A 16,206-nucleotide genomic window follows, 5' to 3' on the forward strand; every position below is an offset into this window, starting at 1 on the left:
AAGTTTTTAATTTAATTTTTATTTATTTTTTATTTCTCAAGCCTATATTCTGCTCTGGGAAGCTCAGGGGGGGGGAAGGGAGGGTTTTTGGGAGGGGTGTGGGGTGGGGTTTTTTTTTTTTTTTTATATATGTATTGTTTAACTTTTTTTCTTTTGTATATGTTGTTTTTTGTTCTGTATTGTTCTTGTTTTTCTTGTAAAATTTATAAAACTTTTAATAAAAAAAAAAAAAAAAAAAAAAAACTTCCAGGCATGTATTAAGCCAACTGGAAGAGCTATCTTGCCCCAGTGTAATTGGCCCACCCCAGTTGCTTTGGCAGAAGGCTTGCTGTGCACTGCATCTGTCAAGGAATTTCAGCTGATGGGATTAAAAAGAGCCTTTTGTGCTGTGGCCCCGGCTCTTAGCAATAGTCTCCCACTGCAGGTGAGGTTTGACCTTCTCTTTTTAACCTTCCAGAAGGGCATTAAAATTAGATTCTGCCAGTGGACATGGATGCACACACCTTGTTAAGTGCTTGGAAAGAACTGGAATGCTTCTTAAGTGAGAAACAAAAAGTTTTCCAAAGAAAAAAAAACAACAATCACAAAAAAGTCCTGTTGGCTTTTGGAAAAAAGCACCTTTTCCAAAAGGAAATTTATCTTGTTCACATTTCATTTTGTCCTTCCCTTTGCAGCCTTTCTTTAATGATTTTATTCCACCATTTCTTCAATATTAATGTAAATCTTGTTGTCCATAATGGTGAGTTGGCCATGGTGAGTTGGCTGCAACGGGTTGGCTGTGATGAATTGTCCTAGACCAGACCCCAGGATATTGCAACTGTCAGAAATATGAACCGGTTGCCCAGTATCCCAATTTGTCATAAATGTGAAAAACGGCCATAAATCACTTTTTTTATTGCTGTTGTAATTTCAAAAGCCACTAAACAAATGGTTGTACGTTGAGAACTACCTGTACTAGGATGAGAAATTTTCAGGGAATGCAAAGCCAAAGATAGAAGAAGCACACTACAGCCAGGAAAGGATCTGTTTCTTTGCAAGAAATCAACAAGCATCCAGCTGGGCTCTCAAGAAACTTTACTTTTTAAGCAAAAAAAAAAAAAAAAAATGAAGATTACTGAGCTAAAAGAGATTATACAGGTAATGAACGTTTCAATGACAAAAAGGTTCTTCTTTTTCTCCCTTTCCATTCTATCCATGATTGCACGACAGCTTCATAACATCCGAAGTATTCATTACAAATGTCAATATAAGAGCACATTAACTAGATAAAGTGGATAAAAGAGAGAAAGCAAATAATGAGCTTTTGAGAGGAATTGAAAAATCCTGCCTGGGTTTATACAACCTGTTTAATTTGAGTTAACCGAACACAATGCCTGTTTTACATACCGTATTTTCCAGCATATAAGACGACTTTCTAAACTATGAAAATCTTCTCAAAAGTCGGAGGTCGTCTTATACACCGAGTTGTCTTATCCGCCAGAAAATACGGTAATATGCTTTTGTTTCTACCTTCTGCTTTTATTTTTGGAGACTGCGTGTAATCCTGACCAGGACTAGGTTTTTAGAAGTATTTCTCATCTGAATTTCCAGGTTGTGAAATGAAGAGAAAAAAAAAACTGTTAAAAACCCTAGGATCCAGCCTTGGTCCTGTACACACTAGCAGGTTTTTTTATGGATGAAGAAGTGAAGGAAATGCTTATCAAATTTGCAGATAACATAAAATTGGATGGAATAGCTAACATCCTAGAAGACAGACTGAAATTTTCAGATGACTTGATAAATGGATAGGAAGAAACGTAAAGAGACTAGACCAGAGATTTAGAATGGGGGATAATGATCAGGTAATGGAAAAGATCTTGGAATACCAGTTGACTACAAATTAAAGGTAGTGGAGGTACTGGAGGTAGTGACAGATTTTATCTTCCTGGGCTCCAAGATCACCTCAGATGGGGACTGCAGCCAAGAAATTAAAAGACGCTTGCTCCTGGGAAGGAAAGCTATGGCAAATCTAGACAGCATACTAAAAAGCAGAGACATCACCCTGCCAGCAAAAGTACATATAGTCAAGGCCATGGTCTTCCCAGTTGCAATGTATGGCTGGACCATAAGAAAGGCTGAGCGTCAAAGAATTGAGGCCTTTGAACTATGGTACAGGAGAAGACTCCTGCACTTGATGACCTCCAAGGTCCCTTCCATCATCATCATCATCATCATCATCATCATCATCATCATCATCATCATCATTATTATTATTATTATTATTATTATTATTATTATTATTATAGTCCCCTGGACTGCAAGGCGATCAAACCTGTCAGTCCTAGAGGAGATCAACCCTGACTGCTCTTTAGAAGGCCAGATCCTGAAGTTGAAACTCAAGTACTTTGGCCACCTAATGAGAAGGAAGGACTCAGAGATGCTGTGAAAGATGGAGGGCAATAGAAGAAGGGGACGACAGAGAATGAGGTGGTTGGATGGAGTCACTGAAGCAGTAGGCATGAGCTTAAATGGACTCCAGAAGATGGTAGAGGACAGGAAGGCCTGGAGGAATGTTGTCCATGGGGTCGTGATGGGTCGGACATGACTTCGCAACTAACAACAACAAATTAAATATAAGCCAGCAGCATGATGTGGCTGCAGAGAACCAACAAATGCAATTTTAGACCTGATCATCATAATTATAATTTTCAGGTCTTGCGAAGCCTGTTCCATTTGATTCTACTTTGGTCAGACTCAGACTTGAGTACTATGTTCCTTTCCAGAAACCCCTTTATAAGAGGGGTTCAGATGAACTGCAAGAATTTCAGGCCACACCATCTAGGATGGTCAAGAAATTGGAAGATAAGGCTTATGAAAAGAGCTCGAGGGGGCTGGTCAAATTTCGCCTTGAGAAAGGAAGACTTATGAGAGCACTCTTCAGATTTCTGAAACAAGCATGACCTGCTTCGTAACATTCTCCTAAATATGGAAAGCTGACCTTGGAGAGAAAAGAACTCATGACCAATAGTAGAGCATGAACTTATTGCCTTGATGCTCTTCAGTATAAAAGGGAGATGTGAGGAAACCCTGTTGTGCTTTCAATTATGTGTTATTAAAGTCACCCTCAGTACTATTCTAGCATTGCTTGTGGTATCTGTTTCCTGACTTAGATGACCTTGAATCCCCAATAGAAGAGTTCTGGACATGTTCTAGCACAGGATGGAGAATCATCTTTGGGGATACTTTTATTTGAATTTCCCCACCAACCAGTCAGTTGAGCTAGATGGCCTCAATAGCCATCTTTTGTTTTCATGACAACAAACCCTGACATTGTGGAGTCCTTGGTGCGTCATTGTTTGCTTGCAGATGTTTCATTACCCAATTAGGTCACATGACAGAGGCTGGTGATGTTACCTAGTTGGATAATGAAATATCTGGAATCAAGCAACCAAGATTCAAAGGGTGACATGTTTAGGAGTCATAGTCCTGAGTGCCCCTATCACCACTGGGACAATTTTGACATTTCCTTTCAATATCCTGTCTAGTACTTCATGTCCAGCTTCTCATACTCCTTTTTGATGTTTCTGGCACTTAGCATGGCTACATCTATATGTCTGCTCTCTGTCTCTGTCTTTATCTCTTTCCATCCATCCATCCATCCATCCATATATCCATCTATCCATCGTTGTCTGTTTGTCTGTCTCTCTCTCTCTTTACATACATACATACATACATACATCATTGTCTGTTTCTCTCTCTCTCTCTCTCTTTGCCTGTCTGTCTCTCTCTCTCTTTCTATCTCTCCCTCCCTCCCTCCCTCCCTCCCTTCCTCCCTCCATATATCCATCCATACATCATTGTCTGTTTCTCTCTCTCTCTCTCCATCCATACATCCATACATCAACATCTGTCTGTCTCTCTCTTTGCATCCATCCATCCATATATTCATCCATCCATCCATCCATCTATATATCCATCCATACATCATCATCTGTCTGTCTGTCTGTCATTGCTTCATTGCTACCTATTCAAAAAGTCATTGAGGGGTCTTTGGTGCTCTCTGAACTTGCTTGTTTTCTTGCAGATGTTTCATTACCCAGGATAGATAACATCATCACTGCTGGTCTAGAACTGATGATGTTATCTAGTTTGGGTAATGAAACATCTGCAAGAAAACAAGCAAGCTCAGAGAGCACCAAGGACCCCTCATTTCAAGGACCCTAGTCCAAGATGAAAATCTTTTTAAGCAAGTAAAGGATCAAAGACAAACTCACATTAAGAGAATTTATGGGGTGCTAGTGGAACTGGATTCAGAATCAGAATTAATTAAAGACTGTATGATTAAATGGGCGCAGAATTTTGGTGAACCAGTTCTACTGGATACCTGGGAAACTATCTGGGTGAGAAATGTTAAGTTTACACAAGCCCAGAATTTAAGGGAGAATTTTTATAAAATGTTTTACAGATGGCACCTTGATCCACAAAAGATGTCTCTCATGTATCCTGACTTACAGCCTAAATGTTGGAGATGTGGCTGCCTGGATGCCACTTATTATCGTATTTGGTGGTCGTGTAAAAATATAAAAGCTTTTTGGATTAAGATATGGTGGAACATTCAGAGAATTTTTAGAAAGAGGGTAAAATTTACTCCACAATTGTTTTTGCTTGGTATTGTTACTGATTGTGATTATAAAAGTGATTTTAAAGTACCATTATGGGCTATACCTTGGCATGCGATAGAAGGAATAAAAAGAGGTGCTAAAATGGATATGGTGTCTTAATTACTTAGATGGGATGGACAAAACTGGCAGTTAAAATCACGGTAAAATTTACTCCACAATTGTTTTTGCTTGGTATTGTTACTGATTGTGATGCTAAGGAGGTTATATTGATGTTGAATTTGATTACAGCCGCAAGGCTGTTAGTAGGTCAACTTATTATCATATTTGGAAAAATATAAAAGATTAGGGTGGAATCAGAGAATTTGAAAGAGGGTAAAATTTACTCCACAATTGTTTTTGCTTGGTACTTTGTGATGCTAAGGAGGTTATATTGATGTTGAATTTGATTACAGCCGCAAGGCTGTTAGTAGGTCAATACTGGAAGAAGGAATCTTTGCCTACTTTGCAAGAGAAATATCTTACTTGGCGGAAATGGCAAAGATTTCGGCTTTCTTAAAAGAGCAAACGCAAGAGAAATTTTTTGCTGTATGGGAGAAATGGATAAATTTTATAAAATTTAAATTGGATATGAAAAAATATCATTTAGCTTTTTTATAACTTGTATAAAAACTCTACTTTTTCTTTTTCTTTTCTTTGCTTTTCTTTTTTAAATACTTTTTCTTTTTAAGGTTTATAACTCTTTTTTCATATATATTTTATTCTTAATTATCTTATAATTTTGTTAATTTCTTTTAATTAAGCCTATATTCTGCTCTGGGAAGCTCCGGGGGGAGGGAGGGGGTAGTTTGGGAGGGGTTGGGGGAGGGTTGTATTGTTTTTTTTTTGTTTGTTATTGTTTTTTTTTCTGTCTTTGCAAAAGTTTTTAAAATTTTTCAATAAAAAAAGGACCCCTCATTTCAACCCTAAGCTACAAATATTCTCCTTTATTGGTATCGTTTGTCATTGTTGGCGTGCTTCGTATCTTGATTCAATCCATGGAGTAAATATATGGCACAACTGGCAGATCTCCTCCTCACATTCACAAGTCACATTCAAAGATAATTGAAGGGTTTATTGAGTGAAAGATGCCATGTGAAATAAAAATGGCATTAAAAACATAAAACACTCCCTTCAAAAAATACACACATAGAAGAACATCCAATTCCAATTCTTTGAATCAATCTGCAAAGCTATCCAAATAACATTTTTCTCTTTTGGCAGTCCTTCCTAAGTGATTATTATTAAAGAGGATCCACAGAATTGCATGTAAAAGGCTGATGGTTTGTCTGGAATTTTTCCCAATAAAACATCTCTCCTGAGTGTCAGGAAGTGCTTCCTCTTTCAGAAGCACACCAACTGCCCAAATTGCTATTAGAAAAAGAGTTTGGAAAACAAAGAGAAAAGATTTCTGTTGTCAATGTATTGGGGGTACATCTCACCTCACCAGTTGCCTTAGAGAGAATGGTTTGACTTCAACATAGTGTCATAATCCTTTCATTTAGAGGAAGAACTTTTCCAACATCTAAGAAAATTCATCAGGCCCCAAAAATCAAGAAAGGCAAGTTGTGATTGTTCCCAACAGATTTCTTGATTGTTCCTCACCTAAAGATGGAATCTTGCCAAACTAAAGCAGACTAACCATCCCTATAGAGCAGGCATGTCAAACTCGCAATGTCACATGATGTCGCGCAACATATCAGAACTGTTCCCCCATTGCCAGCAATGGGGTGGGCACATTTGTGGCGTGATGCATCCGGCCCGCAGGCCGGCAGTTTGACATGCCTGCTGTAAAGCATACACTCTGGGAATTATTAGGGAGGAACTGTCTTCTCCCTCTTTCTCTCACACAAATGATCTGAATTGAGTTGTTCATAGGAGTCCACCTTTGTGCCAAGTGAAGCAAATGGACATCCATGAGTTTTCCTCCTACTGGTTTAAAAATCTGACCATACCTCCAAATATAGATATCTAGTTATAGCCCATAAGTGGAGGCATGGCAAATTGGGCACAGAGCGGGGTGAGGCAGGGAGGCAGGTGTTTTTGGCACTCAGTCTCTAAGAGGTTCACCATCACTGCCCTATACCATTTTGGACAAATGGCTGTCCAGTCTCTTCTTAAAAACTTCCAGTGTTGGAGCATTCACCGCTTCTGGAGGCAGGCTGTTCCACTGGTTAATTATTCTAACTGTCAGGAAGTTTCTCCTTAGTTCTAGGGTTGCTTCTCTCCTTGATTAGTTTCCATCTGTTGCTTCTTGTCCTGCCTTCAGGTGCTTTGGAGAATAGCTTGACTCCCTCTTCTTTATGGCAGCCCCTGAGATATTGGAAGACTGCTATCATGTTCCCCCTCGTCCTTCTCTTCATTAAACTAGACATATCCAATTCCAGCAACCGTTCCTCATATGTTTTAGCCTCCAGTCCCCTAATCATCTTTGTTGCTCTTCTCTGCACTCTTTCTAGAGTCTCAGCATCTTTTTTACATTTTGGTGACCAAAACTGGATGCAGTATTCCAAGTGTGGCCTTACCAAGGCATTGTAAAGTGGTATTAATACTTCACGTGATCTTGATTCTACTAAAAGATACAACAGCAGCACACAAAATCCATGGCAGAAATTTCCTCCTGGCGTTTCTCGCAATTCACTTGGGAAGCCAAGAACATTTGTCAGTGAAAGACAGAACACTCACACATTCAGGACGGCCTAAAATCGCAGTAGTGGTAACTGCACACGTTGTCAATGAAAAACTCTCTGAAATTCTTTTTCCTCTGAAAGAAATTTGAAAAGCCAATTCTATTTTACCAGATCAAATGAGAACTGAAAGGTGGGGAGGAAATGTTCAGGAGAATTTTCCTGCCTGAATTTCCTTAAGTGAAATTAATTATAAAAAGAGATTTACACATCAACTGTGAAATGGCCTTGGAATTGCTTTTTAAAAAAGGATAGTTCTTTTCCAGAAAAGAAAGTGCTTTTTAAATTGTGTTTTGTGTTGACATAATTTCAGTTACAGAATAACAGAAAAATAGAGTTGGATGGGACCTTGGAGGTCTTCTAGTCCAACCTCCTGCTCAAGCAGGAAACCCTATAATATTTCAGACAAATAGCTGTCCAGTCTCTTCAACACCTCAAGCATTGGAGTATTCACAACTTCTGGAGGCAGGTTGTTCCCCTGGTTAATTATTCTGTCAATAAATTTCTCCTTAGTTCTAGGTTGGATTTATGTTTAATGAGTTTCCATCCATTGTTTCTTGTCCTGCCTTCAGGTGCATTATTCATTACTATTAATTAATTTTATTTATTAATATACATTATTAAGGTAATTATTGGAAATCCAGAGTCAAAGACATGTTGGCATCTCATAATAGAATAGAATAGAATAGAATAGAATAGAATAGAATAGAATAGGAAGGGACCTTGGAGGTCTTCTAGTCCAGCCCCCTGCTCAAGCAGGAGAACCTATACCATTTCAGACAAGCGACTGTCTAGTTTCTTCTTAAAAACTTCCAGTGGTGGAGCGCCCATGATTTCTTCAGATGACCTAGTAAAAATATTGCCTCTATATGTGTTTTAAGATACTAAAAATGGGAAGATTTGCCTTAGTCCTCCAACTGATGGAAACCAATGGATAAATTTTCTTCTTTCAAATAGGGTAGAGAATTTTGAAAGATCATTTTGTAGCATCATAGTGGGTGGAATGTAAGAGCAGTGACAGAAATGTTCTAGAATGTGGAGACAGAACCAAGTTACTGTTAATGACAGTTGGGGGGGGGGGGAAAAGACAGCAAAAGAGAAGAAGCAAAAGAGATCGGAAGGGTAAAAACAACCGGGAAAGAGTTAGAGAGAAACCTCAAAGCAACACCACAGAACTGGTAGGATAGATGGGAAAAGTCTGAAATACAGACTCACATTCACTCAGAGATATCGTTAAACCTATTTCCAACAGTAGTTTATCATTTGTGTTGTATCTTTCTGTGTTCATGGTTAGGATCCTGGTGGACTCATGAGAACAAGGGATGTCTTGATTATCTTTCCTAAAGTATAAATGGGAGCTGTCTGTTTCACAATCTTTCTTTTTTATGCCACAATAAAACTCCTGAGCACCTGAGCTGGCACGGAGCTGGAAAGACCGTGTCTTTTCTTGGTTCAAATTTGTAATTTTTGTTTGATGAATAAAATAAATAAACAGCCCCTGAATTTGAAAGAATAATATCCAATACCTTTGCAAACAGGTCTTTTTTTTTTGCCCTCAGATAATAATAAGAATCATGAGTACTACAGACAGAGCAAAAGGGAATTATTAAAAGGGTGGTCAAGCCTTTATATAGGGTACATAAGCAAATAACTCATACATTTGATATATAGGATACATCAGAAAATGACACTTCAAACAATAAAAGGCATTAATGTGCTTTGTTAAAGGTGAGAGAAGATAAAAAAAACATATTCTGTTAAAATATAGAGTAGAATAAATAGAATTCTTTATTGGCCAAGTGTGATAGACACACAAGGGATTTGTCTCTGGTTCATAAGCTCTTAGTGTACATGCAAAACAACAAAGTAATAATAAACATAATAACAAAGGATAATAAACATAATAGTAATAGAGAAGATAGTGGAACAGATGAGAAGATAAAAATAATATAGCTATACTACCTGGGTAATATACCCAGACATAAGACAATATATGACATCTCTTCATTTCCCAACCAGTTTGCTGTTTAAAACCCTTGCAACTTTAATCAAGGATTTCAAAATGCTGCCCTATTGTTTGGTTGCTGAAACGGTTAGCTTTTGCACGTCATAGAAAATGGTTTGGGCTCAAAAACATGCTTTCCTGATCTTCAAAATGAGGCACGGTTGCCATGTTCAAATGCTAATATCACCTTTATTTAAATGCTAATAATAAAGCCTAAAAATAACAGGAACATAGCAGGATCTCAAGTTTCCTATAAAAGGTTTGGATCCCCTTTGTTCCCTAGTTGATTTTTGTAATTCAGATATGAGTTCAGAGCAGGGCGTCAGCTAGATTTGAACTAGAGCAGGCATGTCAAATTGCCGGCCCACGGGAGAGATATATTATGCCGAAACCACACCCACCCCGTTGCCAGCAATGGGGGAAAAGTCACAATACATCACGTGTCATCACGTGATGTCGCGAGTTTGACATGCCTGATCTAGATAGTCATGATTTACCGTATTTTTCCGTGTATAAGACGCACCCTTGTATAAGACGCTCTGGCATGCGAGTTCCAAGCTTTCAGCAAACAAAGTCAGCGCTGGGAGCAACCGCCTCCCCAGCGCTCTAAATAGATGCCTCCCAGCCAGCCCCACCCTCCACCCACCTAACCAGGATCCAGCATGATGAGCATGCATAGTCAGTTCACAGCAGCATCCTCCCAACCCTGGTAAACAAACCGGCGTGAGCACCGGCATGACAGCAAAGCAAGGAAAGCAAAGGCAGGTTTTAAACTCCCCGCCATTTCTCCATGCTGACCAGCTGTTCGGCATTGCGCCAAACAGCTGAGCTGGCAAATCTGGAAGTTCGGCCAGCCGCTATTATCAAGCAGGATGGCCTCACAGTTGCGTTCCACAGGGTCCCCGGCCACCATACAGATATGAAAGAAAGGGCTGTTGCTGACATCCATGCTGCTTGTCCCTTCCGCTGCCTCCGGATGCCGCCATCCGACGATCTTGGCCCCTCCTCCCTCCCGTTAGTGGCAAGCCCACAGGGGCTTGACACCTGCACCAGGCAGCATGGAAATAGCATGTAAAGAACCCACACAGGCATACCCTGGGCTGCAGAGGTTAACATTATTTTTTTCGTGTATAACATGCTGCACTTGTATAAGACACACCTGATTTTTGAACAGGGTGTTTGCAGGAAAAAATAGCGTCTTATACATGGGAAAATATGGTATCTCATTTTCATAGGATGACTTCAAGTCTCCCATTATGTCTCGTATTATCATCTAGAACAGTGGTTCTCAACCTGTGGGTCGGGACCCCATTTGGGGTCGAATGGCCATTTCATGGGGGTCGCCAAACAACACAGTCTGCCATTTTTCCCCCCTTTTCCTTTTGAAAGCCAATAGAATAGACTCTCTTGAATAGAGTCTAATTCTATTGGCTTTCAAAAGCCAATAGGAATTGTCCAGGCTGTCTCTGCCCTGCTGAGCCTGCCAAAAGTCCCATTCTGCAAACGGTGCTGCACCAGTTGAGTAGTCCTCGACTTACAACCAGTTGAGTAGTCCTCGACTTACGACTGGTTGGGGGGGGTCACGGCATTAAAAAGGTTGAGAACCACTGATCTAGAAGACCATTATATACAGAATCAACTTTCATAGTGCGTTCTATTGTTAATATGATCACAATTCAGGGCTTATTTGTGATTTTTCCATTGCTATGTTTACACAACCTTCTTAACCATCAGTTATAGATGGTTAATCACCCTTGGCTTGATTAAGTTTGTTCAGAATAATTCAGAATAGAGTTGGAGGTCTTCTAGTCCAATCACTTGCTCAAGCAGAAGACCCTATAGGTGGTTGTCCAGTCTTTTCTGAAAAACCTAGTTAATTGTCCTCACTGTTAGGAAGTTTCTCCTTAATTCCAGGTTGCTTTTCTCCTTGATTAATTTCCATCCATTGTTTCTTATCCTGCCCTATGGTGCTTTGGAAAATAAGTTGCCCCCCTCTTCTTTGTGTCAGCCGCTCAAATACTGTTATCATGTTACCCCTAGACTGGTTGTACCCAATTCCTGCAACCATTCTTCATGTGTTTTAGTCTCCAGGCTCTTAATCATCTTAGTTGCTCTTCTTTGCACTTTTTCCAAAGTCTCAACATCTTTTTGTAATGGATGCAGTATTCCAGGTTGGTCTTATTAAAGATTTATAAAGTGGTACTAATACTTCATCTTATTTTGATTCTATGCCTCTATTTATACAACCAGTGTATTAACTCTTTTGGCTGCTGCCATACACTGTTGGCTCGTGTTTAAGTGATTGTCCACAAGGACTCCAAGCTCCCTCTCACAATTACTGTGTTTAAACCAGGTTTCACCAAATCTGTACTTGTACCTTCAAATATTGGAAGACCTAGTCCTTCTCTTTGTTATACTAAACCAGGGGTAGGCAACCATGCCTCTTTTATGACTTGTGAACTCCAATAACCAGAATTCCTGAGCCAGCCGTGCTGAGGGGAAATGGAGAGGTTTCCAAGCTGAGCCATGCTGACTCAGGAATTCTGGGAGTTGAAGTCCACAAGTCATGAAAGAGCCAAGGTTTCCCTACCCTTGGACTAGACCAGGGATCTTCAAACTTGGCCCTTTTATGACTTGTGGACTCAGAATTCCTGAACCGGCCATGCTGACTCAGGAATTCCAGGAGTTGAAATCCACAAGTCATAAAAGGGCCACATTTGAAGACCCTTGGACTAGATAAATCCCTCAAAACTGATATGCTACATGTGTAGTTGATCTTTTTTCTTTCTTTAGGAAAAAGGAAAGAGGAAGTGATGTCATTTCTCTTCTGGCTCAGCCTTTGGTGCATTATCAGAGAAGCCACTGTCACATCCCCAGTTTTGCTGAACTGTTCAGTTGCAAAGGTGAGTGAAAGGATGAGGAAGATGCTGATTTTGCCAGATGAATTGGCCTGCTGCAAACTGAAGCTAAGAACAGGGGGACAGCAAACTTCTCCTCTGTGAAGTCATTTCACCCTTGTCTAGATTCCTTTTTTACTGAGTCTACTGGGTGACAGAACAATCAGCTGTCTCCTTTTAGTGAAGACAAGATTCATGATTCCCATATTATATCTGCAGAGTCTGATTTTTGAACTGTAGGGGCAGAAAAATACTGACCCAGTATAATGGGATCCCTGAAAAGGATAATTAACATTTTCCCTGGCCAATATAAGACACTACAAAAGAAGACATTGATTCAATTGTTAATATTATCCACCTGATTCTAGATCTTTAGCCATAAAAATTTGCTTTGTTCTTTGGATCAATACTGCCTCAAAATATGGGAATTGAGGTTTGTTTTATTCACATTGGTTTCTATTGTTTCATTAGATATTTTTTTTAAAAAAATAGAAATAATAAGATTATCTATTCAAATCTTCTTCTTGTGCCATATCCGTTATCGGACGTTGGCGATCATGTTGGCGATCCTGTTTTTATCAGCAGCTGCACCAAAAAGTGCTACTGAGTTTTGTCCAAACCAGTCCCTTAGATTTTGAAGCCACAATGTTCTTCTTCTGCCTGGACCTCGTTTGCCTTCAATCTTTTCCCTGGAGGATTAAATGGAGTATACCGTATTTTTCTGGGTGTCGCATCACATGTCTGAAATATTCTAATTTTCATTTTTTAATTGTTTTGATGATTTCCCTTGGCTTTCCCAGGCGGCTGTTCACCTCCTCATTTCTGATCTTGTCAACCCAGCTTCTACGTAACAGCCGCCTGTAAATCCACATTTCAAATGCTTCTGGTCTCTTCAGGTGGCCTTCTGTCAGAGACCAAATCTCTACTCCATAGAGCAGGATAGAAAAAATATAGCATCTGACAAGCCTGATTTTCAGTCTTAGGCTTATGTCGTGACTGCAGAAGACCTTTTTCAAAAGGCTTTTTGGATAATAATATTGAATATTGGTTTTTAACTAACCCGATTTCTGTTAGTTTTCAATATTTAATGTTTTAACATTTGCCCTTTGGTGATATCACTTGACAGAGATATGTGGCATATAAAATTAATAACTGCATAAAATAAAATATTAAAAAATGAATGTTTAAAACTGTATGTCCCTCATAGGTTTCTGAATGAAATATGTGCAGTTTCTTTTTTTATTATTTACACTTTTCGTGTTTTGTTTTCTTGACCATTATATTAGAAAAAATACAAACTAAATATTTTTTTAAAACAAACAAACAAACAAAAGAGGCATACTGTAAATCAAATAATTGCAGAGAGCTATTAAAACTTTGAGGGAGGAAAATAACAACAGGGTAATTAATTAAGAATGGTTGCAGGAAATGGGTATGTCTAGTCTAGTGAAAAGAAGGACTAGGACAGTGGTTCTCAACCTTTCTAATGCCGCCACCCCATAATACAGTTTCTCATGTTGTGGTGACCCCCAACCACTTACACATCACCGGGTGCCAGGGGCGTGGCCAAAGAAAAGGGGAAAAAATGGCGGACAGCCTTGTTTGATGACCCCCGTGAAATGGACGTTCGACCCCAAATGGGGTCCCGACCCACAGGTTGAGAACCACTGGACTAGGAGGGACATGATAGCAGTGTTACAATATTTAAGGGGCTCAAGAAAGGGGTCAAACTATTTTCCAAAGCACCAGAAGGCAAGACAAGAAACAATGGATGGAAACTAATCCAGGAGAGAAGCAACCTAGAACTAAGGAGACATTTCCTAACAGTTAGAACAATCAACCAGTGGAACAGCTTGCCTTCAGAAGTTGTGGGTGCTCCATCACTGGAGGTTCAAAAAGAGACTGGACAGCTGTTTGTTTGAAATGGTATAGGGTCTCCTGCTTGAGCAGCGGTTGGACTAGAAGACCTTCAAGGTCCCTCCCACCTCTGTAATTCTATGTTCTAATTTTCTCATTCAGCCGTTCGTCATTGCCAATCCAAATTTGATTTTTTTCCCGCTACTTCTCTCTCTCTCTCTTTCTCCCTTTAGGAAAACATACATCTTCCTACAGATGACAAGACCGATTTGGGGAAAAAGCAGCATTTCAGAAGTGGCCTTTTTAACAAGAGCGAACTGAATTCATCCTTCTCCCCAATGTTTACCTGGAATGCTTCCCATTCTGTGAGCTCTGAATGTGACTGTATCATGGACTTGTTAGCCTGTTTGTTGAGAGACCGTATTCTAGCTGGGTTCATGGTCTTCATCTTCATTTTGGGCCTGTTGGGAAACCTAATCCTCTTCTTTTTTCTTCTCTTCCACTTCAAGAGGAATTTGTGGAACACCTGCATTTGGAATTTAGCCATTGGTAGCTTTGGGGTCCTTATCTTTCTGTGCAGCATTTGCCTTTTAGCGTTCAGTAACTATATTTGGGAGAACTCCAGCGATGCCCTGGTGAAATTGCTGCTACCCTTGGCATACCTCTTGCTGGTCATGCAGGGTTATATCGTTCATTTTTTCACATCCATCGGGGTGGATTGGTGTTTTGCCCTTCTTTCCCCCAATTGGCATCAGTGCCAACTCTCAACCCATCTGTCCTATGCCATACCTGCCATTTTGTCTGTCCTTTTCTGGCATCTAGCTTGCCAGCTCTTATTCTGCTTCAGCTTGAGGATTGACCCTCACACCGTCGTTGTTGTCTTCCTCATGATTTTTATTCCCATTATGGTCATCTCCTCTCAAACCCTGATTATGAGGATTTGGTGCACTCTGCACCAGCAAGGGAAAATCTCTCTACAAATTGTCCTGGGCATCTTATTTTCACTGGTCACTTGGGGACCCATATACTTATTTCTTACGCCAGGTGACCATTTTGCCCTCATCTCAGTATTTGCCTTTGTGCTCACATCCGTTAGCAGCACCATCAACCCCGTATTTTATATTCTTATTGGTAAAGTACTTCTTCCTGATGCCAGAAGCAAAAGATTTCATTTCAGGAAGGAGAGATCCGCTAAGCCATTGAGACTTTGATCATATTTGGGCCACAAAAGAAGAAATGCAAAGAACTGAATCCGATACTTGATGGGAGACTGTGTTTTGTTTGCTTGGTTTCCTTTTGTGAACAAACACAAGCAAGTCTATGCTGGATATAATAAAATCTTAAGTGTTGAATCAATGCCCAATTGAATAAAGCTTATACTTTTAAACTGCTTCCTTTCATATCAGTGTTTTGCTTATTTTAAAATGTTCCTGAAAGATAAGAGGATTGGTTTTGTAAATGGGCAAGTTTCTAAAAAATTGATCTCCAAGAGAAAGAGGGGAAAAAAAACCAATCCCTTTCTCCACCTAACAAAGATGAAGTGTGAAAAACATCAGAAATTACTTATGGGAAAACCAAAAAGGATCAGAAAGTTCCAGAGTATGAAAGTAGAAAAGAAAATATGTGTATTTGTCAGTATGGGATAGGGGGGAACTCTTCAAATTACCAGCAGTTGTACATGTGAATTAAAGTTATTGTCATGGTTATGACAGATGAAACTCTTCATAGAACTTTGAGGCATTGTTTACCTAAAAGAATCTTTTATTTGAGTAGCATAATATTGGCACTGCATAATTGAACACAAAAACTGAATTCCCCTCCCCTGGGCACATAGTATCAAAGCACAATTCTCGCCTCCAATTAACAGTCATAAATCACATTCTCCAATTAGCTTGAAGCACAGGCTTCCTCTCCAGTTCTCCAGCCCGCCTATTCCAGCTCTGGTTACAATAACCTTGTTTCTCATGCTAGGTTTAGTGTTGTTATGTCTAGCTAGATTCTCATTCACATCCCTCCTCCTCCCAGCATGATCTAACTCTAATAGAAAAAGGGAAAAAGATGGCTACATTTCTATCTGTTGTCAATGCTAAACATCCAATGTTAGCAGTGCTAACAGTTATGAA

General features: G+C 39.6%; 1 protein-coding gene across 1 annotated transcript; it reads left to right on the top strand.

Moving 5' to 3' along the window:
* Positions 1 to 8,404: 8,404 nt before the first annotated feature.
* On the top strand, positions 8,405 to 15,473 carry LOC120320017 (mas-related G-protein coupled receptor member A2-like). The gene is made up of 3 exons (XM_039369442.1): positions 8,405 to 8,502; positions 12,123 to 12,232; positions 14,317 to 15,473. Exons 2-3 carry the CDS (start codon positions 12,143 to 12,145, stop codon positions 15,292 to 15,294), a joined length of 1,068 nt encoding a protein of 355 aa, XP_039225376.1. The 5' UTR covers positions 8,405 to 8,502; positions 12,123 to 12,142; the 3' UTR covers positions 15,295 to 15,473.
* The last annotated feature ends 733 nt before the right edge of the window (positions 15,474 to 16,206 follow it).

Source organism: Crotalus tigris, unplaced genomic scaffold (genome assembly GCF_016545835.1).
Source record: "Crotalus tigris isolate CLP2741 ecotype Arizona unplaced genomic scaffold, ASM1654583v1 scf7180000021105.705825, whole genome shotgun sequence".
Taxonomy (NCBI): Eukaryota; Metazoa; Chordata; class Lepidosauria; order Squamata; family Viperidae; genus Crotalus; species Crotalus tigris.

Excerpts from the sequence above, each read along its gene's own strand:
- LOC120320017 (XM_039369442.1), top strand. The coding sequence starts at position 12,143 with ATGTCATTTCTCTTCTGGCTCAGCCTTTGGTGCATTATCAGAGAAGCC. Across the intron at positions 12,233-14,316 it reads TGAACTGTTCAGTTGCAAAG|GAAAACATACATCTTCCTAC; the intron begins GTGAGTGAAAGG and ends TTCTCCCTTTAG.